The following is a 23223-nucleotide window of genomic DNA, read 5'->3' as shown; positions in this document are numbered from 1 at the left end:
CTAGTGAATAAAAGTAACCATAAAATATCCTTATTATCTCAAATTCTACTTAAATTTTTAATCGAGGAAAAGCGTTGGAAATCTTTTCAAAATGTGTTAAACCAGATCGCCAACAACGGCAACAACAAACAACGTCATCATTACCAATGATGAGTTTTCCATAAAATTCTCGGTCTTCATACTCCTCCAACTTTAAGCTTTTCACAAAGGCAAAAGTGGGGCAATCGTTTTTCATTTACTGAGTTTGCATATAAAAGAAGCTATCTACCTACCTACCGAACATTGTAACTACCATTACCAAATACATAGATATTTATCTCAGTGAGTATGTCTCTGTGTGTGTGTTTGTTTATATTCACTTTAACTGACAGGATGTAATGTTTAGGCCAACCATTGTTTTGACAAGGGATGCTGATGATGAGAGATGCCATAGTAAAAGGTACAAAAAGATACATATAGATAGATACATATATACAAAGGCATTAACACACACCGATACAACACACACACACACATTCAACCGCTCACTAATACACCATTAGATATACCTTAAATTGTACAACAATCTGCTATATTCATATCACACAAAAACAAGCGACTCGTTTCAAATACCAAAAACGTTGGGGTTAGATGCCATCCACGTTTTTGAACAACATTTTTGCTTGATCATCTTACATTACAGTCATTAATATTTAATGTGATTGTATTCAATCTCATATTTATTGGACCGTTTTTTTTAAAAAGCCTGAGATTTTGTGTGTTTGGAAAAGATTATCTCGAATATGAAAAGATATGAAGATGTTTTATAGATGAACATATAAAACAAAACAAAAAAGATAATTGAGGTAACCTAAACTTTGTATTTCAGAAGACACCAGCGGAAGTATTTAATATTGAAAATAACTCTTGAACCATTTTGAACTGATCCAAAGGGTCGAATTTTGTGCTATCGATTCCACTAATTGAGTTTCTATATATGTTGGTATAAATCTATATACGTCCTCAAAAAAATGTTGCGCTTACCAAATTAAAATTGATTTAGTTTTTTGCGTTGGGCGCCACTTATTGCTTCTTTATGTGTTGGGCGCCACCTTTAACACAGGAACAAAATATCAGAGACTGTTTGGTGATGCCAGGTTATATTTCCGTACCAAATTTCTGTTTCTACTTCGAAAATTTAGATGAGTTTTATTTTTACGCTAGGCGCCATTTATTTAAAAATACATTTGTTTAATATTATATGTTGGGCGCCATTTTAATTGTTTGAAAACAAAATGTGGACTTGTCTATTTATTTTAAAATATTTAGGACACATTTGCAATTATGGTTTCGTAGATTCTGAATTTTTGATGTTAAAGATGCACCTCGCACCTGTTTTAAACAATTTACAATTGACCAGAAATGGCCAACAGATGAAGACAACGCTAGGCCACACACATATACAGTGACTCGCCAGAAACTTCGGAAGCTTGGTTGGGAAGTTTTAATGCATCCGCCATTCAGTCCGGACTTGGCACCAAACGATTATCATCTTTCCTGCATTGCAAAATTTCTTTAATGATAACAAATTGTTATATAGGGAGGATTGGGAAAATCGACTTCTAAAATTTTTTGCAAATAGAGAGCAGAACTTCTATGAGATAGGTATTATGAAGTTACCTTTAAAATGCAACAAATCATACAACAAAACGGTGCATATCGGCATTCCGAAGCATGTTAAATAAAATCCTATAGTTCATATAAAAATAATGGATTTATTTTCCCTCAACCGAATATTTTTTCAGGTACCTACATAAAGCGAGGATTTTTTTTAAATATGTTTCATTGAACAAGACCAAGCGTGGATATTTTAAAGAACACTTTTCAGGGACCAAGTATAGGCGTGGATTTTTTATATTCAAAGTCCAAAATACCTCGACTCAGATCACTCACTTACGTCCTTAATTCACAAACGATATTTATCAATCACAGAGTGTTGTTGCAATCGATAATTAGCAAAATCTGCCATATTGCATTTCAGGAAGACATCTATCCAAAATAAACCACACACTCTATACTCCAACGTATTCTCACAAAGGAAAAAATACTCAAGGTCAAGGAAGTAATAACGAAATAATTGTTATTAATTTATATAGCTCATCTCATTACAATATCCATATACACATTATTACAACGGCTTCTTAAAGACATTACAACACGTAAACGAACGTGACTTAAGTGATTTGGGCTATGATTTAAATTACCTTCTACCCGGATGTACAAAAATAAAAACAACACACAAAATTGCTACAGCGTCATTAAGAGCCATAAACAGAAGTGGCCAGCTTTTGGAATACTCCAAAAAAAGGATTTCAAAGATCTGTCACAAACATCCCACGCCATTTTTCCCAGGCAATTAAATTAAATATTCAAAACGAAAGTCAAACAAACGGTATCCATATTTCATTAACACCCTTTGCCATACCCACTGCCAAATGCTCTGGAGAAAATTTCTAGCAGTGGGCTTTTTCTTGGAATGGAATTTCTTTCATTGGTTAATTGTTTAAAGGAATGTGCGTGTTAGATGGATATTTACCGTCCATGTTCCATGTACGCTAAGGTGGTGCTGCATTTTTTTCAGTTGAGTTTAAAATGACGTTGAGCTACCGTTATTCGTCGCATGCCAGTCACATTAATCGTTAGCACCACCACCTTTTAATCTGAATGATTTTAAGTGGTCATAATGTTAAAAGGTCTACTAGGTATACCGGGAGATTGAGAGGTGGTGCAAGTAGCGTGAAAGTCCTTTAGCCATAAACTATATTAGCATACTGGAAAGATGAAAGAATTTTCCGTAAATTACCTTACAAATATGTCAGCAACAAATTATGTATATTTGTTGGTTAGTAAAGGACTAAGGAGTAACATTCGAATTTAATGTAAAAGAGTAAAAACTTATAATTTAAATAAAATTAAAGTTGGGTTGCTGAGATTTGAATTGTCCTCAACATATTGAACAGAATCCTTGGCGCCCAATCGACTCGGAAAACTGGAAATATAAGACTAACGCACTATATATCATAGTACTGATCGGACGATAATACCGTTTTGCACATGGTTCCTGTATTATAGCCACCAGTCACCGATTGGGGTTCCACTTATGTTACGTGATCGTGGTAAAAGCTTTAATCTGATACTGCTAGATGGTCTTCAGATTTATAAAGAAACTGGCGTAGGCCGCCCTTTGGGAGTATGTTTGGAATGACAGAAGTTTCAAAAGGAACTTGCGCCGAAGTAATAAGATGACAAAGTTCGGGGTAGGTAGCATGTGTGGACCTAGGCTTTCGACTAGGATACTACGATAACCACAATATCGTTCACCATCTTCAAGATCTGATGATCACCATGCTCCACAATCTGAAGGTACTTCTAGAGACAGTAACAACCGAAGGCCAGTTACATTTAAACCCGATACTTTATAAAATTATCTGGACCAATTTTCAGCTAAACAACCTAGTACCTTTATTATATTACTTACTAAGCGGCTTGTGACAAAATGTTTGTTCCATAAGAAAGATTTTCAGGCTCGTCGGTCTTGTGCGCAGCTCATCCACTTTGAAAGACCATGTGCCGAGATGTTGGCTTCCACTTGATCTTTCCATCGAATTCGCCTACCCCTTACTGCGTGAACCATCAGTTGGCTCGCTTTTATATGCATTTTTGGGCTGGGACATCCTCATTCATTCTCACAACATGACCTAGCCACCGTAGTCGCAGTGGCTTATACGTCCTACTATGTCGATGTCCGAGAATATATGGTACAGCTCATGGTTCATTCGACAGGTATATACACCGTCAACGTAGATCGACCCATAGACCTTTTGGGCAATTTTTCTCTCAAACACTCCAAGAGCTGCCTCAACTGTTTGCGCAAGTAGCCATGCTCCAGATCCACACAACAGCACGAGTAGTATACGCGTCTTGTAGAATGTAAGTTTAGTCTGGCGAGAGGAGGCCTTGTTTCTAAACTGCTTACTTAGACCATAGCAGCATCTGTTGACCAACTATTCTCCTCCGAATTTCAAAACTGATGTCATTAGTTCTATTTATGGCTACAGCGAAGTTGGTCCAAGTCTACTGGACGTCTTGCGCGTTGATACCATCAGCTTGGTCTTCTTGCCATTTACTGCCAGACCCACTTTGGCAGACTCCTTATAAATTTGTTCAAAGGTGGCTGTTACCGCTCGCAATGTTCGACCCATTATGTCGATGTCGTCGGCGTAGACAAGGTCACATGGCAAACTGTCACCATGTCTGCATCCTCGTTCAGGCATTAAAGGGATCGAAGAGGTCTTTTTTGACTTTAACTGCTGACCTTGTGACAGTTACAGTTGTCCTACAAAGCCGTATAAATTTTGCGGGAATGTCGAATGCAGCTTTGTAGTCGTATTTTCCCATATTTGGCGCTGTGTGAAAATCCGGTTCAATAGTGGATTTGCAAGGTTAGAAGCCGCATTGATAAGATCCAATAATATCATTGACCATTGGATTCAGTCGTTCACATAGCATGCTGGGAAGGATGGGAAGGAGACTAATTCCTCTATAGTTGGCACATATCGTCTTGTCTGATTTTTTGTGCACGGGACACAGGATGATGAGGTTCCAATCATTGGACATGCATTCCTCTAGAAAAATTGTAGTAATCAGTTGCTCCTGACTAACACCTGACCACAGGTCTTGAATAGTTCGGCTGGCAATTAAATATTAAATAACTTTATTAAAAATCAGAAATAAAAATTTCCCTCTATAGCAATATGACCTTAATTGATTAACTTCTTAAATTTTCTTACAAACATTCACCTATTTCATTTCGCTTGACATTACCAGAAAAAATAGAAACATTTAAATATAAATTCTTCCTTTGGGCCAATTAACATTTAAGTTGTTAATTTTCTTCTTTTTTTTTTTTGTTCATTCTAAAACCGTTTATATACCACTTAGGCCAAGTCAACTATAATCGCCGTTTAAAAACTGTATTTGTTTTCTACAACATGAATATATATGTATATGTGTGTATATGCGTGCGCCTACCAACTACACATACAAATGTACTCACCTACATTTAAGCAAGATGTCCTTGTCGTGCAAATGATTTAAATTTTTGCCAAACGACAAAAAAAACAAAGCAGAGGAAAAAATGAATGACGACAAAGTATTTAAACATTAACTTGGCTTTTATTTCGTTGTTGTTGTTGGGTTTTATATGTTGTCATAGTTGTAGATCTTTAAATGCCTATGGAGAATAAGCGAGAGAACATGTTCAAGAAAATTGTATGACATATAGATTAGGGTGGGTCGGAATTGAATGTATTTAAATATTCAAAATTTGAAACAAAACTTGAAAACCTTAGAACAACCATAGATAAATTGATCGGGCATATTTCCAGAGAGACCAAATTATATATGGGAAAGGGTCCAATTAGGATAAAACGTGTAAGAAAACAATATTAGGGGCGAAGACTATTCTAAGCCTTCTTGTGAACACGGATAATTTCTTATTCTTTCACATTAGGACCTAGTTCGTATTTTTTTATTGTCATATCCATTGAGGACCTAAGGAATCTGAATGTATATCAAAATATGGATAACTTCTTCTTCTTCTTTCACATTAGAAATAATTCATATTTTTTGTTGTCATATCCATAGAGGACCTAAGGAATCTAAAGTATATCAAAATTAGGTAATCGTTGTGCTGTTTAGGTATTATTTTCAGAATCTTCATTACACCCCAATGTATATGCGTGTATATGTTGCCATATTCCTAAACGTTTCTGTGACTTTCCATTACCTTGTTGAATTGATGGAGTGAGCACAATGTCCTCCACTCATCTAAGTAATGCGGCACGCTTTCGTCCACCGGGGAAAATAACAATTTTCCTTACGACGTGTGTGGCATAGCAAGACAAGTGGCAGACATATGCGCGCACTAACAACTACAACTACTAATAACTCTCGAAATGAATGGCACACACATACACAGGTATCATAACATTAGAAATACCGGTGTATGTGTGGTGGATTGTGTGTGTGTGGGTATGTATGCTTGCTCAGCCAATGAATACGAAAATATTCATTAAAACGACAGAAAAAAAAAACATAGAAATAAAACAGCTTAGGAAATCATTCATTACGTGAATGCAGGCATTTGAGTGTGTGTTTGTGTTTCCGAACAAGTAAGCGTGCACGGGCATCGTTTGTTCGGGTTTAGTTGTCCATTAGAAGGCAAAGACACGTTTGCCCCAAACACACACACTCACATAGATATGGACGAACGAAAGACACTGGACTCGAAGCAAAATAAGATAGGTCGAACGTGTAGTATATCTTTGACTTAAGTTTGTCAAAAAACAGACAGAAACCGGCGGCGACTAGGAAACGGAAGTGGCCACCGCATGTTGCTCTTGTTAATAATGTACGTCGTCTGATTTACAGAGATCGCTGTGTGTGTGCGATTGTAACTGCAAATGGAGGGAAAATTAATGGCACTAAAATAACAAATCACTTTGTGGGTATATAAAACATATCATGAGGAAATCACTTTAATTGAAATAGAGTCAGTCAGTTAGTCAATCACTTTTGGCGGTTTTTGCTATTGTGTGTGTTTTTTGTGAAAGGTATTTGGTTTGTGTGCCTTACAATGAAAATAGAAAAATAATTAATTCCTTAAGTGTGCTAAAATCTTTAAGGACTAAAGATTTCGGGAGATTTAAGACAAATCAGTAGAAAAAGTAGACATTTTGAAAATCTCCTGTTCGAAGATATAAAATAGATTATTTTCTTCTTCTTATTTTTTTTTTGCAAATTTAAGACCTTTTGCTCGATGCTAGAAATGAAAACTCCAGAACTTTTAGCGCTATAAGGAAGAAATTTTTAAATAATATTTTCTTCAGAGCTGAAAGGATGTTTGTTTTAAACACAAGGACATTCAGAACCTTTTATTATATATATTTTTAAGGACATTTATTTAAAAAAAACTACTTTTAAGGATGTAATTATTATTAATTTTTTTAATTTTATTTGTGAATTTAAAAAAGTAATAAAGATTATCTTAAAGATTTTTAAAGTCTTTTAGAGCTAAAAACAAATAGTTTTAAGAACTATCAGAGACGCAAGCCTGAAGCAGGGATTTTTAAGGACTTCTGAATAACTTTTAGGCCCTAAAGCGTGTATTTTTAATGTTTTCTGGACTTCTGAACGTTAATACACATACAAGCGTGGAGTTTTTTAGAATATTTTAGAAACTTTTGAAGGCCTATAAGTCTAAAAAGAGCAGAATTTCTAAAAAATAATTTTGCAGGAATGTTGAATGCCTATAGGGTTTTTAAAAATATATATTTAAAGGAATTTTGACCTATACTCGTCGACGTTTCAATGAATGAATATAACGTAGATTTATTAAGAAATAATATAGGACTATAAAACCTATAGGTCTTTTAATTAATATTTTCAAAAGACTTCGGAAGATATATAAGATTAATGAGCGTAGAATTTCTTAAATAACTTTTCAAAGGACTCCGGAAGGACTGTAGGACCAAAAAGTGTAGATTGGTTTTAATATTATTTTGGAAGGGCTTCATAGACTAGACAAGTGTGGATTTTTTAAAGAATGATTTCAAAGGACTTCGGAAGGAATACAATACTCATAATCCTGTATTTTTGAAATAATATTCTTAAAGGACTTCGAAAGGACTTTAAAATAGAATATGAGACCCATAAGCGTGGCTTTCTTAAAGAATATTTTTAGCGAAATTCGGAAGGAATATAATATTTGCAAGCGTGGATTTTTTAAGGAATATTTTTAGCGAAATTCGAAAGGACCATAAGGTGCATTGATTTTTTTAAGACGCGTTGTTTTTTTAAAGAATATTTTTAATAAAATTCGGAAATACTATGAAGTCCATAAGTGCGAATTTTTTTAAGAATATTTTTAAAGGACTATAAGAGCCATTAGCCTGGTTTTTTTTAAGAATATTTTTATCGAAATTAGTGAGGACTATTAGACACATAAGCGTGGATTTTGTAAAGAATATTTTTACCGAAGTTCGGAAGGACCATAAGACCCCTTAGTGTAGATTTTTTATAGAATATTGTACCGAAATTGAGAAGGACTATAAGAACCTTAAGCGGTGATTTTTTATAGAATATTTTTACTGAAATTCGGAAGGACTATAAAGCCCATAAGCGTGGCTTTTTTTAAAGAATATTTTTAAAGGACTATAAAACTGATTAACGTTAATTTTTTATATAATATTTTTACCGAAATTCGGAAGAACTTTGAGGCCCATTTTTTAAAGAATATTGTTACCGAAATTCGGAAGGGTTAAAAGTCCCATAATTGTGGATTTTTTAAAGAATATGTTTAAAGGACTATAAGTCCCATAAGCATGAACTATTAAAGAATATTAGCGTGAACTATTAACGAAGATTTTTATTGCAATTCGGAAGGACTTTAAGAACCATAAATAATTTTTAAACAATATTTTTACCGAAATTCACATGCTTGGATTTTCAAAGGAAGAACTATAAGGCCCATAAGCGCGGATTTTGTTAAGAATATTTTTACATTTTTTTTGACGAAATTCGGTAGGACTATAGCCGCATAAGCCTCGACGCATAAACCTGGACTAATATTTTTACCGAAATTCGGAAGGACGTAATACCCATAAGCATGGACTTTTAAAGGCATCATATTTTTAAAGGATTATAAGGCGTCATTTTTTTAAAAGACTATTAAAGGGTATTTATAAAGGGCTTTTAAAGGTCTTATGCAGTGGATTTTTAAAGAATATATTAAAGGGTTATTGGAGGTCTTATGGTGTGGATTTTTAAAGAGTATTTACAAAGGAATATTAGTGGTCTTATACGTGTATTTTCAAAGAGCATATAAAGGACTATTAGAGGACTTATGGCGTGGATTTTCAAAGAGTATTTATAAAGGACTATTAGGGGACTTATGTAGTGGATTTTAAAAAAATAAGGTGTGGGTTTTAAATAACTTAAGGCGTGGGTTTTTTAAATAATTTATAGAATGAATTTTGAAAGAGTATTTATAAAGGACTATAAGACATATAAGTGTGTTTGAAATGGTGAAATTTTTAAGATATTTTTGAGGACTAGACTTACACATAAGTCATAAGGAGTTTTACTTTTAAGGAATATAAGGCTAATAAAGCTAGAATTTTTTAAGTATACTTTTGAAGGATTCGGACGTTTATAAACCTGGAGTTTTTACAGAATACATTCAAATGTCTTAAAGACCTAAGGGTACGGATGAAAAATAAATAAATTTGTTAAGGGACTTCTGAAGACTAACCTATAAGTGTGACCTTTTTTCAAAACTGTTTTCTGTATGACTTTTAGAGCATATATTTCTAAGAATATTTGCTACAAAAATATAGGATCGATGTTTCTTAAGGAAATATTCTTAAAACACATTTTGTCAACTATAGTCAGAATAAAAATAGCAAATGCAAACTCTTTGTAATAACATTTTTCTTCCAATGAAAAGGAAAGCCAGGTAATGAAAAAAAAACGTTGATCTATAGCTCAACTTGAAAGAGAAAAACCAAATAAAATCATCCATTCCCCTAAAGGCAAAAAATAAAAAAATCCAAGATGAGCCCGGCTAGGATTCGAACCTTGGTTCCCAGAGCAACACAAAAAAATTTTGTCGGACCACTTAGCGTTCTAAACAATCAAAACACTTGCACAAAAACATGAGAATACCGTAGAGTCAATTTGTACAAAAATCTTCGATCATATAGTTGAATTCAAAAGAGAAAAATTATTATTTTTAAAAGAATTATTTATATTTTAATAACATATTTCTTTTTATTACGACATTTCAGCTCTTATCATTTCACACCATCTCCATTGATGCCAAAGAATTGAATGCTAGTACAGCATTTGATAATACATGGACCACCGCTACAGATTTGGAAAACGAACTGCAGGTAAATTTCACATTCTCCCTCCTCCTCTTCTTTTCCCGAAAAAAAATCTCTCTTTTCCCTCAAATTTCTTTCTGTAGCAAAAAAGATCTGTCAAAATGTATCCACCGTCGACGAGTAGTATTATAAATCTTATGGCCATTTATGGCGGCTGGTCCGCCTGGTCGGAGTGGTCGATGTGTTCACGTCCCTGTAGCGGTGGCATAATGCAACAAACACGTCGCTGTGAAAATCCTAATGGTTGCAATGGCGAACGTATCCGCTATCGCATTTGTAACACACAGACGTGTCGTGAAAAAATCGATTTTCGTGAAAAACATTGTACCGCGCTAAATATGGTGCCATATGCGGGGAAATTATACAAATGGATACCGGAATATGATTTGAAAGAGCCATGTGTGTTGGCTTGTAGGTGAGTAGGAGGACATGGATATTTTTTCTTATTAATTATAAAATTATAAAAATTGAATTTTTATTAAATTATAATTGAAGTTTAATTAATTAAAATTATTAAACATTAAATGTACAGTCAAACCTTAAGATAACGCTTTCTATATAATTAAGCTTTAGCAAACTCTATAAGACCCTGTTAAAAATTATTGATTGTACATTTTTAAATTGAAGAAAATTAAATTGTAATGTATTTTCAGAGGTTATCTGGTTGACAAAGAACGTGCCCACAAATCATCGGGAAGTGATACGGATGACCAGAGTGTATTAGTACCAATGAGTCCCCATGTAATGGATGGAGAACGCTGCCGTCCGCCATCGTTGGATATGTGTGTGCAGGGAAAATGCCAGGTAAGTTATTTCAGAATTTTAAGCACTAGGACCAAGTAGATCATTTAATTATTACTATGTAATATTATCCGCATTTAAGTTGTGAAACAGTTTCTCTATTCCAAATCTCTACATTTATTTCCTAAACACCCATAAAAGGTTATTTCCTATTACATCCTTTTAAGCTATATTATTTTCTTAAAATTATTATAAATCTTTCCATAACAATTCTATATCCTCAATTCAATTGTTGAAGGTTATGAATATGTCATATCTAATATAAGCAATACTAAGCCCTTTTTCGAATCTAATAAGGCAATAACAACAACCACATCAACCGATATAATGGAAGCCAAGAAGACATGAAAATAAATACCTGTGTATTGTTGTTGGTGGTGGTGGCGGTGATACTTGAAACCAATTTAAATATTTATTTTATTTTTTGTTGTTTTACTTCTTATTTGTTTGTTGCTGTTGTTGGTTTGTGGTTACACCAAGCAACGAACGAACCAACCAGCCAAGCAAACCAACCCACCCAGACCACACCACCCAGCAATGCCGTCTCCGGCATCCTCATAAAACACAATATTTTCGCCATAACAAAACCAAAGTCTATATTTTTTTTTGTTTTGCCACTTTTTGTTATTTTCCTCTTGTTCTTGTTCTTCTTCTTTTTGTTATTTTTTAGCGCGTTGGCTGTGACTTGAAAATTGGCTCAACAAAAAAACTTGACATTTGCGGCATTTGTGGCGGCAATGGCAGCTCCTGTTCACCGACGCTTTACCAATGGGAACTGGTACCGGTGTCCTTGTGCACCGTCTCCTGTGGTGGTGGTAAGTGGTTTATGTCTATTGCTTTTTCTGTTCGATTCCGATTTTATATTTGATTTGTTTTGTTATTATGTTTCATTTGTCTTGTTCTTCTACGCCGTCGTCGTCGTCGTCGCTTCCACTCATATTGGGTTGCAAGCAGCATTTCATGGCCAATCAGTGTGACTTCATCAAAATCTCATGTCGATATGATGTGACATAATGTCATGTTCGGTTCAGTGATATGGTGTATCGAGACAAAATCGACATTGGAATACTATTTTAGTCTCCTGAGATTGTCTGTGTGCATTTGATTGTACAGACTTGAAAAAATAAACGGGGGATTTCTTTTATTTTTTTTGATGGAATGGAAACGATCTGAATTCCCCCCAGTGCTGCTGTGGCAGGATAATTTGCGTAGCAAATAACATAATAATTTGCCAGCAGGGAAAGTTATCATGGATTTAAACAATATTGATGGGAAATGCGTAAGAGGAAACAATATAGGGGTCCTAGGGAGATATGTATTGGCGACCAGGACTTAAAAATGGCGGAATTAGTTTTTAAAAAAGGATTGCATTTCGTTTCCAAAACATAATGAAACACAAGTAGACCCATGTTATTAAGCTTATTTTCGTAATGCCTTAGGTTAAAAGAAAACAATTAAAAATCAGTAATGAAAGTAGTAAAGTCGGACGTTGTCGACTATATGATACTCTTTAGCACTTTGGCTATATTCTCTATCTTATAGAAGAACAGAAGGTCTTCCCATAGAATAGCAGAGGGTCTTCTTATAGAACAGTGGAAGGCTTTCTTTTGGAATAGAAAAACGTCTGCTCAAAAATGTGCAGTAGAACTTTTAATAGAACAGTGGTAGAACTTCTTATGGAATAATAGCTGGTATAAAAACTTCCCATAGAAGAGCGAGAGTTCTCCTATAACAGCAAAAGGGGTTCCAATACAATATCAGAGGATTTTATTATAGACGTGTTGAAGTTCTTACCAAAGCAAATTAAAGCAACAGCTAAATGTTCTCAAGAAGATCTGATGGGTTTTGTAATATAGTAGCTGAAAGTCTTTTCATAAAAGACCAAAAGGCCTTTTAATCAAGATTAGAAAGCTTGAAGTCCTGCTTATGAATAACCTAGAGGTCTTCTTATAGAATACCAAGAGGAATTTTTATAGAATATTAAACGGTATTCTTATATCACTATGTAAGGGTTTAACACCTGAAACCCGTTTGACGGGTGACATTGTTGGTTTGGTGGCTTTCTGCCTGGGCCCACTGATATTTTATCGCGGGGTAAAAGAGCTCCAATCATAAACTATGCCTCATCGAAGTATTGTTATTAACTATGCCCTTCTGTATGTATGGTGCACTCGATAAAACTCAAAGGGAGAACAGGACCAGTCCAAATTTTGTACAGCGTAATATTACTTCCCAATTAATCAAGTTCAAAGAAGGTCCAGACATTTTGGCTCCAATCCTCACAAATGGTCCGAAGATGACGTCTATTTGTCTACTTCTTCTTGTTAGGGTCAGCATTTTGAAAATATCTCAAATGAAGCTAAAGAAGTCTGCGAACTGTTCCAAATTTTGCACATCGTAATATTTTTTTATAGCTTTTATAGCTGTTACTAAAAAAATCTATTTTTAAATTATTTTTTATACAAAAATCTTTTAATTTTTTTTAAGAAAACTTCGAAAACATGAACATATTTTTATTAATACCAATTAACCATAGTTATTTATTAAATTATTCACATATTAGGCACTATTTATTTTCCCTATGTATAGCAGTCTTGCATTACAAATACTGCCACTTAAATATTCCACAATATATCACATATTTTTATTTGCACTCTTCCCCTTTTTCATTGTTGGGTTGCATTCTCCTCAGGCTATAAAATGCCACGTATTGTATGCCGCAGTCGTATGACTGGCTCCGAAGTGGATGATTCCCTGTGTAATGCTGCTAATCGTCCCGAACCATCGGTGGAATTGTGTAATACACACACCTGTCCGCCCCGGTAAGTAAATGTAAACAAAAATTTAACTTTATGTGTCTCCAGGTGGCTGGGGAGCTGAGATCTGGATAGATGCGTGGGAAAACCAAGCACAGAATGCTAATGGGGAAAAAGTTCAAAAAGATGCATGCGGGTGGGAGGGAAGTAAACTTTTATTTTGGTTAGAAATTCCTTCAAGTGGTTAGTAGGTAAGAGGTTGCCATGTGTGTGTGTCAGCATGTGAGTAACTGAAACTGGGATTTATATTTTCTTTACAATTCAAGGAACCGAGAAATGTTTTCGTCAGTTTGTTTGGTTAGTGTTTGCCATTTTCTGTGTGTTTTTGTTATCGTTGTTGCTGCTGCTGTCGTTGTTATTTTACACAGTACACCGGCCACAAAATGCAATTTAATGTTTTAGATAGAGTTTTGCAGTGTAATTAAAGTTCGAAACAAACACACATACGACCAAACAATGCCAGTAACCAAACAAATTTAAATCTCTGTTAAATTAATATTTCATGTGTGTGTTTTCCGGTAAATGCACTGAGAGAAAAAAAGAGTAGAAGTAGGACATGGTTTGAAGGTATTTTTCAAAGGACATCAGCAGGGAAATTTTGGTAATTTTTAAGAAATTTTTGACTAGATGAAACGACATATTTAGAAATGTGTAGAAAAAATGCAATGTCAGAACTTTAATATATTTTATAGAATAAATGACCAAATATTATAATAATTTGATATAATAAAATTATATATATTGGTTTCAGAAGATAATATGGGTTATAAATATTGAATGTATATAATATTAGTACTATTAAATATATTTTTAATCTTATCATACCTGTTTCAATTCCAGATGGATTGCCGACAACTGGAGTACATGTGATCGCCCATGTGGTCCAGGCATGCGTAGCCGTATGGTAGTTTGTGCTGAAGAAAACAATGGTATAAAAACTAGAGTAAGTTTTAGCTACTAAATTAAAAATTATCAAACAAATATTTAAAATAATAATATATAATAGTAATATAATAATAAATTTTATTTTTTCAATTCTCTCTCCATTTATAACATTTCAATAGGTTGCCGATATGTTATGCCCCAAACCAAAACCACCGATGCAGGAGCAATGTATTATTACTGAGTGCCCCAAATGGAAAGTTGAAAAGTGGTCAACGGTGAGTAACTTTGTGTAGATTTTTATAGCCAGTTTCCCTAAGACGATGGAATGTCAATTCGAACGAAAAATATAATACAATTTTTGAGTATAAAAATGTCCCAGCTAACACTTATTGCCAAGGGCTCCGATTTCAGATTTATTTTCGAGATTTCTAACGGGGTTTGCCGTCTATTTCCCAAGTAGTCTGCAAGGTAAATTTAAATGTGTGTATTTTGTATATACAAACAAAAAAACAAAACAAAAGAAGACATTTGAACAAAGAATTGACACTTCATTTTACACACTCTACCCCTTTTCCGATTACTTGCCGAATAATCTGACCATTATCTAAAGGATTTTTTTTTGAAAAAAAAAATTAAAATAAAAAATATTCTGTTGAGTTGTTGTCAAGCCGTCAAAGACAAAATTTTAAAAAGTAAATTGAAAATTAATTAAATAATATGAATGTTACGGGGAAGTATAATTAGAAGGAACAACAAACAATGAACACCGTAGAGATAGAGAAATAGTTATGGAAGCAGATTAATTCGGTTTGTCAATGCGAAAATGAAATAGAAGCCCCCATCTTCAATGTCTCAGTGTCAAATGTTTCCTTAGAGTTTTGTCCAAAAATGGGCAAAACGTAGAAAATTCCCTCAAAAAGGCATTTTTTCTCCCAAAATTAATATAATCTGCAAAAAATCCGCAAGAACTGGTCGAATTTGTGCATGAGGTCAAATGACCTGTTCCCCATGCTCTTAAAACAGTCCACTAAGGGCGAGCAGTTACAGTGTTCTTCAAGGCCGAAAACTGTCTAAGTGGAGTTTTTAGTATCTGAGAACGCGGAATGTCAATTAGAATCAGAAAAAAGTATATGTGAGCTATACCAAAATATGGACATAGAATTTACCCTCTAAGAACACGAAATGCTAATTTACATCCACTTATTGCGACCAGGTTATCCAAAGAAAGCAAAATGGGATGTTATCTATATTTGGGCGACTAATAATCCAAAGAAAGCAAAATGGGATGTTATCAATATTTGGACGACTTATAATATTTTTTGGGAGATATTTTACGCGTTAGTTAGGAAAATGCGGTTATATGTGCTTTAGTAGTCTAGCAGTAAGTATTCCAATATAAGGCTATTCGGTATTCTTATAGAAAGCCAGAAGGACTTCTCATAAATGAACAAAAGTTAATCATGGAGAGGACCAAAAAGTCTTCTCTTTTCGTAGAAACGCAGAGGGTCTTCCACAGGAAGACCATCAAGTCTTCTGGTCTTTTATTGGGCGATCACTTACTCTGCTTCCTATGAAAGAACAGAAGGTCTTCATATAGAACTTCCCATGGAACAGCATATAGATCTTCTCATGGAACAGCAGAAGATTTTTTCATAGAACAGCAAAAGGTATTCCAATAGAAAAGCAGAAGTTCATATCATTGTTTATTTTCGTATTTCGGATTCTCATTGGCTGTCAAATCTCACTACCAAAAATATCAATATGTATCTCAATTCTATTTTTGCCCCATATAAACGTAGCCGCACCTTTAAATATTTTGAGAATTTTAATTGTATTTTTCGGTATGTTCAAGGTCCTATCATACCATGAGTTTTCTCCTACGAGCCCCCATTAATTTTTTCCCCAGGGTGGAGGGTATAAAAAGTTTGGCTGGCCGAACTTAACATTGTTTTCACTTGTTATTTATTCAGCTAAGCATTTTCCCTCTAATAATTAGTTGGAATTTGTTTTGTCGTTTTTACTCCGGCCCGACACATTATCTCTGATTTTAAACCAACCTTTGCTCTGGCAGGAACAGGAATTAATGTTCATTATTTACTTAATAAAATAATAAAACAAATCTATTTTGTCAATTTGCTATTTTCCTTTCTCCAAAAAATCTAAAGTGCTCCGAATCCTGTGGCGAAGGAATACAAATACGTAATGTGGAATGCAGTGCTGCAGATGGTGGGTTAAGTGACAAATGTGATCCCCTTACAAAACCGGCCAGTGTCCAAAGTTGCACCACAGGGCTGCTGTGTGAGCCCAATTCTATCAAAAACTCCAGGGTAGGTTTAAAATACAATCCTTGTAATGATATAACATTGTATATTTAAAAAATTTAATATTTAAAATTTTTTTTGTAAAAAAATATTTTAAATCTAAATTCTCGATTTTTTTCATTCCATTTGCAGGTCGCCCTGAACATGGACCACAAGTTGCTGAGCGACAATGACGACGACGAAGAAGATGACGCAGACACCGATGTGGTTGATGATGATTCCGATATCGACGATGATTATGCCGATGATACGTTCTTTGACAAACAACCGCTTTATTTACATCATCGCATGAGTCGTTTCCATCACGAAGAACCTGATGGACCACAAATGATGCGTTTACAATCATCTGGTCGTTATAATTCGGATGAAGCTATGCCATCGGAACCAACGTAAGTACTGAGTCATTAATAACTAAAATTTACAAAATTCACGAGAAATCTTGATGATGAACACGCGTTGTATTAATTTTCCAATTAATTAAAAGATTAATGATTCATTGGAATTTTATGAGGCAAATATAGACATAAATGGATCGTTAAAGAATTCATATTTAATAGATAAATACATATTTAAACCAGCGCATGTAATTTTAATTTTTGGCTAAAATAAATAAATTCTGTAAAATTCGAAAGGAATGAATTCGAGTAATATACGACCAAAGTCCATGATTTCGAAAATTATCTATTTTATTTTTAGTTTGAATAAAACAATATTTTTTACAAAAATAAACGTTCGAATTGCTTCGTTTCGAATTTTACAGAAACAATGTATTAATTTGTATACCATACACATTGGCGTATACATAATAAAAAACTAAACGCCATATAAAGTATACGCCTTAATCTGTGGAGAAATTATCCAAACTTGATTTCGTATATTTTCAATGGGAGATTACTGGTTCTCCTTAAATTTCGTTATCAAGTTTAATTACCAAGAAATTTTGTAAATATGAGCAGTAGCCAATAATAGTGCTAACAATATCACCCCCATAATCATTCCCCATTTTCACAAATTACCCGCCTTATTGTTCTCGTTTACAATTGAGGTTAATTATAGTTTATATTATTTCTGTTGTATTTGTTTTATTATTTTCCCATTTTCTTTTATTTCTCACTCTGGTATAAGTAGAAAAAACAGAAACAAAATTCAAATTATCCATTAACTCAATGTCATTCAATCGAAAATAGCAGCTGTCACTTATGTCCGTCATTAGTGGCAAATGACAAGCAATTTCATACCATTAGGAATTGGGAAAGGTTACAAAGGTCAATTCGCCGTTTCGATTTCCTAGTAAAGAAAATTTGACAAGGAAAATATTTGCGAACAAAAATTTTTTAAAAAGAAAACTAAAAACAATTTTCATTTCACTGGGAATGTATTGGAAATGGACATAAAATTCGTTTGAAATAACTTCGTAAATAGCCTGTTGAAATGGCATTAAAATGACACCCCTCTTGAGGTCCTTGAAATAATATTAAAAATGACAACGTCCTCAATAACTATTCGGTGGTGCTTTAGAAAGGTCATTGAAACATATTTTTCAATAACTATCCCTACAAAATTCATGTATATGTATAATAACACATGGACACAAATGTGGAAAGTCCTTGAAAAATATTTAAAAAAACCTTCACATATGGAAGTCTTTGAAAAAAAAATTGAACTAACCACGTCTCGGGAAGTTCTTAAAAAAATTTTGAAAATAACCACGCCTCTGGAATGTCGCTTAAAACTGTTTTTAAAAATAGCCAGGCTTTAGGTGGTCCCTTAAAACCCTTCTTAAAAATAACCATGCCTCGAAATTGTCCCTTAAAACTATTCTTCAAATAACCACGCCTTCAGAGGGATCCTTCAAACTATTCATAAAAATAATCACCCCTCTATAGAGAAAACCTTAAGACTACTCTTAAAAATCGCCACGCCTCTGAATGGTTCCTTAAAAATAATTTTAAAAATAACCACGGCTCTAAATGATCGCTTAAAACTATTCTTAAAAATAACCACACCTCTATATGGTCCCTTCAATAACCACGCCTCTAGATGGCCCCTTATATAGCCACGTCCCTAGATGGTCCTCAAAATTATTATTAAAATAAAACCCCTTTAAAATATTCACAAAATAATATCTGAATCAATAAAAAAATAATCATGACAATGGGAGGTCCTTAAAAATAGGTCCTTAAACCTTAAACATCTACAGATTATCAGAATTTAAAATTTTGAATCCAAGCCTTTAGAATTAATCTCAAAATCCTTCAATCCTTCGTTTAAAATTCCTTCCTCCAGAATTGCCCTTAAAATCCACTCTCCTTCCTTTCTCCAGAAATTTCATTAAAATTCACTTAAGGGAACCCATCCCATTCTCGATTTTAATTTTTCAAGATTTTCAATGGGCTGGTATATCAATACCAATGCTTGTTAAGGTTTGTAACTTTGCACATAAATATTTGAAGATTTAAAAGAGAGGAGAAATTACTTACAAAAAAATTTTGTAATTGTTTTGTTGTCGTTTTTTGTATTTAAAAACAAGTACTTATGTTTGATGGCGGACATGATAACTCCTCACTGGAACATCGGAATCCGAAAATTCCAACGGTGTTAGAAAAATTACATGTCTGGCTCTCGTATGACTTCTCTCTAAAATTAACAAAATGGCGGACCTTTGAAAAAATATTTTTGGAAAATCGCAGATTTTTGACGAAAAACCACGTTAAAAAATAAGGAAGATCTTCACCGATTGGCTTTATACTAGTTCATACGATAGCTATACAATCACAGAGAAACGTGTAAAAATTTGGAATCGATTGGGTTATTAGTTTTTGAGTTATCTTGCCCGCTATTCGCAAAAGAGAGTTCTTGAGATTTTCACTTGAAATTTTGTAGGGACATTCTTGAATTAGTTGAATATGTTGACCCCGAGAATGGGGGGTCCCCTTAACTAGAGTTATAATTGAAACCTTTAGAGTTTATTTTTAGTTTTTAACCTTTAGACTCATCCTTAAAACCCGCCTCCATATATGTCCTTGAATATTTCCGCTACCAGAACAAACCTTAAAAACTCGACTTATAAATTATGACTTAAAAACTCGCCATATTAGCCATTGTCATTGAAAAATATACTTAAAAGCCACTGTCCTCCATGAAGCAAGAAAAATCGAGTGGTTTTTGTCCTTGTTCAACCCACGACTTTAGTCCTTGTTAAATTGTCATTTAAAATCTCTGACTTTGAAGCCATGATCCTAAAATCGATCCTATAAAAGTCCTCTTATTTATTATTATTTCTTTATTCTCCTCCCCAGTTACATGAAAGATCCTGATTGGTCACCGTGCAGTGTCACCTGTGGTGTGGGAATACGTCGACGTACATATAAGTGTAAAATATTCTTACAATTCTCCCGAACCTTGGCCACAATTAACGATACGATGTGTGAAGGCAAAAAACCCCACGACGAAGTCGAACGATGTGTAGAAGAACCCTGTGTTATGCCATCACATGGCTATGAAGAACCCTATCATCGGGATTCGATAAAAGTTGGTGTTTCCGAACCTGGCAAAACCTATGTGTGGCGGGAGCAGGGTTACACCTCATGCAGTGGCAGTTGTTTGGGTGGTGTTGAAGAACTTATTATTAATTGTGTGCGGGAGGATAATGGGCGAGTGGTTTCACCATTTTTATGTTCTCCCGAAACAAAACCCGAGGCACGTATACGGACCTGCAACGATCGTCCTTGTCCACCGAGATGGAATTATACAGAATTTACTCCCTGTTCAAAAACTTGTGGCATTGGTATTAAGACAAGAGAGGTGCAATGTGTACATGAGGTTACACGGGGTGGTGACAATGCCATGGTGGTGCCCAACAGTATGTGTCCCCAACCACCACCTGCTGATCGGCAATATTGTAATGTTCTCGATTGCCCTGTTCGCTGGGAGGTGGGCGAGTGGTCCAAGTGTTCCCACACCTGTGGCTACGGCATTAAAGAACGAAAAGTCGAATGTAAACAGGTTATGGCCCAGGAACATAAATTGGAACGACCGGAGATTATGTGTGCCAGTGCCAAGCCACCGGAGAAGAAACCCTGCAACATTAGACCCTGTCCCGCCGAGGAGCCCAAGCCGGTTATTGAAATCAGCAACACCACACACATACAACATGATCCGCGCAAAACAAAAGTCACACTGAATATTGGTGGAGCGGCGGTGGTATTTTTTGGAACCCAGGTAAAGATAAAGTGTCATGTCAAAGGCTTTGATCGTACAAAAATCAAATGGAATAAAGATGGCAAACCCCTGGAGAAGAGTAAAAAATTCCGAGTCTCAAAAAAGGGAGCACTGCATATACTTAATATAACATTTAGGGATGCTGGTGTGTACTCGTGTGAGGCCGGACCTTCGAATGCTGAGATAACGGTGGATGTTAAGGCCAAACCGGGTCAACGACAAGAGGAATTGGAACAGCAACAAGGTAAGGGTTTGTCAAAAATAAAAAGATTATCACCCCATAATTGAGGTAAACATCATCAGGAGCTCATTTATGGGGTCTCCGACTTATGATGGAGAATATCAAAATTAAGAACAAATATGTTCGGTTTATAGACTGTACTATTTTTTATACCATCCACCACAACGTAGAGTGTATATTAAATTTGTAATTCCATTTGCAACAGCTCGAAATATTCACCGGAGATCCCACAAAGTATATATATTCTTGATCCGAATATAATTCTGTGTCGATTTACGCGTGCCCGTCTGTTGAAATCACGATAGAGATAGCAATATTTAAGATAGTGCTCTGAAATTTTGCTCAGATATTGCTATTACTTCTAGGATGTTTGGTACTGCAAATGGAGTTCATCGATCCACGTTTTGGTGTAGGCCCCATATAGCGATATTCGGTATTTTGGACATGCTTTTTAACCGAATTGACTGTAATTTAAAATTGTGTGTTCCCATTGAATGACAGATATTCGTACCAAAAATTATAATTGATTCAGGGTAGCTCCCATATAACAGTACCCCCACCCCAATTTTCGGTATTTTAGGGATTTTGAACACATTTTCCAACCGAATTGACAGTGATTTGATATTTTGGGTTCTCATGGAATTACACATATCCGTTCCGAAAATTATAATTATTGACCCAAGTTTCAGGGTAGCCCCCATACAACAGTACCCTCCAATATTCAGTAGTTTGGGGATTCTAATTTCCCGACCGAATTAGCTTTATTTTGGATTATCATAGTGTAGCACACGTCCGTACCAAAAATGATTCATATTATTCCAAGTTGCAGAGTAGCCTCCATTAGCGGCACCGCCCAATATTCGATGTTTGGATAGTATAGGATGTCCCCTATAAAAACCCGAATAGGGTGTTATTTAGTATTTTGGGTTCTCAATGAATAGCACATATCCGTACCAAAAATTGTATAATATTGCGCTAGATTCAGAGTAGCCCCCATTTAACGGTATCAACACCGATTTCCTTTTATAACGATAGCCCTACTATCAAATATTTTGAGAATTTCCGTCATATTTCTTTCCACTATTTTTCCTATGAGACCCCATAATTTTAAATATTTTAATTGTCATCCTCATGGTGGAGGGTGTAAAAAGTTCGGTCGAGCGGAACTTAACATCGTTTTTACATATTATCTTTTATTTTCTCATTTAGAAAATATGCTGCCTGAAGGTAGTGGTGACGATTCAATGGAAGCTGCTGAAATTATGGCTCCAACGAACAGGTAAGTGAGGAATACACTTGAAGGCAAAAAATACGGTTTGATCTTCTCAAAATATCAGTTATATATCTCGACATGTTAGGAAATTAAAATCATTTTTTGTTGCCCTACATCCTTAATTACATTTGATTGCAAATGGATGTGTGTAAATCCTTCAAAAAATTTATAAACATGTTTTTCCTTTAATTGCAGAAAAATAATTTTCTGTACTTTCCTGCCCTGCACTTGTGTTATGTTTTCTTTACTTCTTCGAATTTGTTCATGTTGAAAATCAATTACATATATTATTCCGCCATGCTCTCCCTCTCCCCCCACGTTTCGATTGTTCAACTAAATGGGCTGTTGATGTGTTGGGGCAGTTTAACTTTAAAAACCACTTGGGAAACCAATGGAGCAATGATTTAAGCATCATCTAGCATTTGACCAAACGACTGGCCGCAAACAATATTTCATAGTTGGTCAAATGTGTAAATGTTTGCCTGTGTCTGAGTGCTGTTGTTGTTCTTCATGTTGTTTAAAGTTGAACGAACACACACATAAAACATATATCATTTCCACGGCCACCCTCCCTCCCGCTCAGCTTGAACCTACCAAGCCAGCAAGAAAGAAGTTCTTCGTATCGTTTCCTTTGGTTTTTTGCCTAGTCTAGCATTTCATTTAATTGCTGGAAGTAGGT

The 23223-nt window shown here is 34.8% G+C and overlaps 1 protein-coding gene across 1 annotated transcript; it reads left to right on the top strand.

Moving 5' to 3' along the window:
• Window positions 1-9887: 9887 nt before the first annotated feature.
• LOC133336519 (ADAMTS-like protein 1) lies at window positions 9888-22554 on the top strand (the record flags this gene model as incomplete). Its single annotated transcript, XM_061544800.1, has 11 exons — window positions 9888-9992; window positions 10070-10401; window positions 10640-10790; window positions 11458-11602; window positions 13480-13609; window positions 14444-14546; window positions 14668-14763; window positions 16654-16815; window positions 16942-17198; window positions 20109-21274; window positions 22481-22554. Coding segments are annotated over 11 exons (2721 nt in total), but the record flags the coding sequence as incomplete, so codon positions are not given.
• Between the last annotated feature and the right edge of the window lie 669 nt (window positions 22555-23223).

Source organism: Musca vetustissima, unplaced genomic scaffold (genome assembly GCF_032173495.1).
Source record: "Musca vetustissima isolate MV318-11 ecotype Yass unplaced genomic scaffold, APGP_CSIRO_Mvet_v1 utg195832, whole genome shotgun sequence".
Lineage (NCBI taxonomy): Eukaryota > Metazoa > Arthropoda > Insecta > Diptera > Muscidae > Musca > Musca vetustissima.
This window is presented reverse-complemented; position numbering and strand designations above follow the sequence as displayed.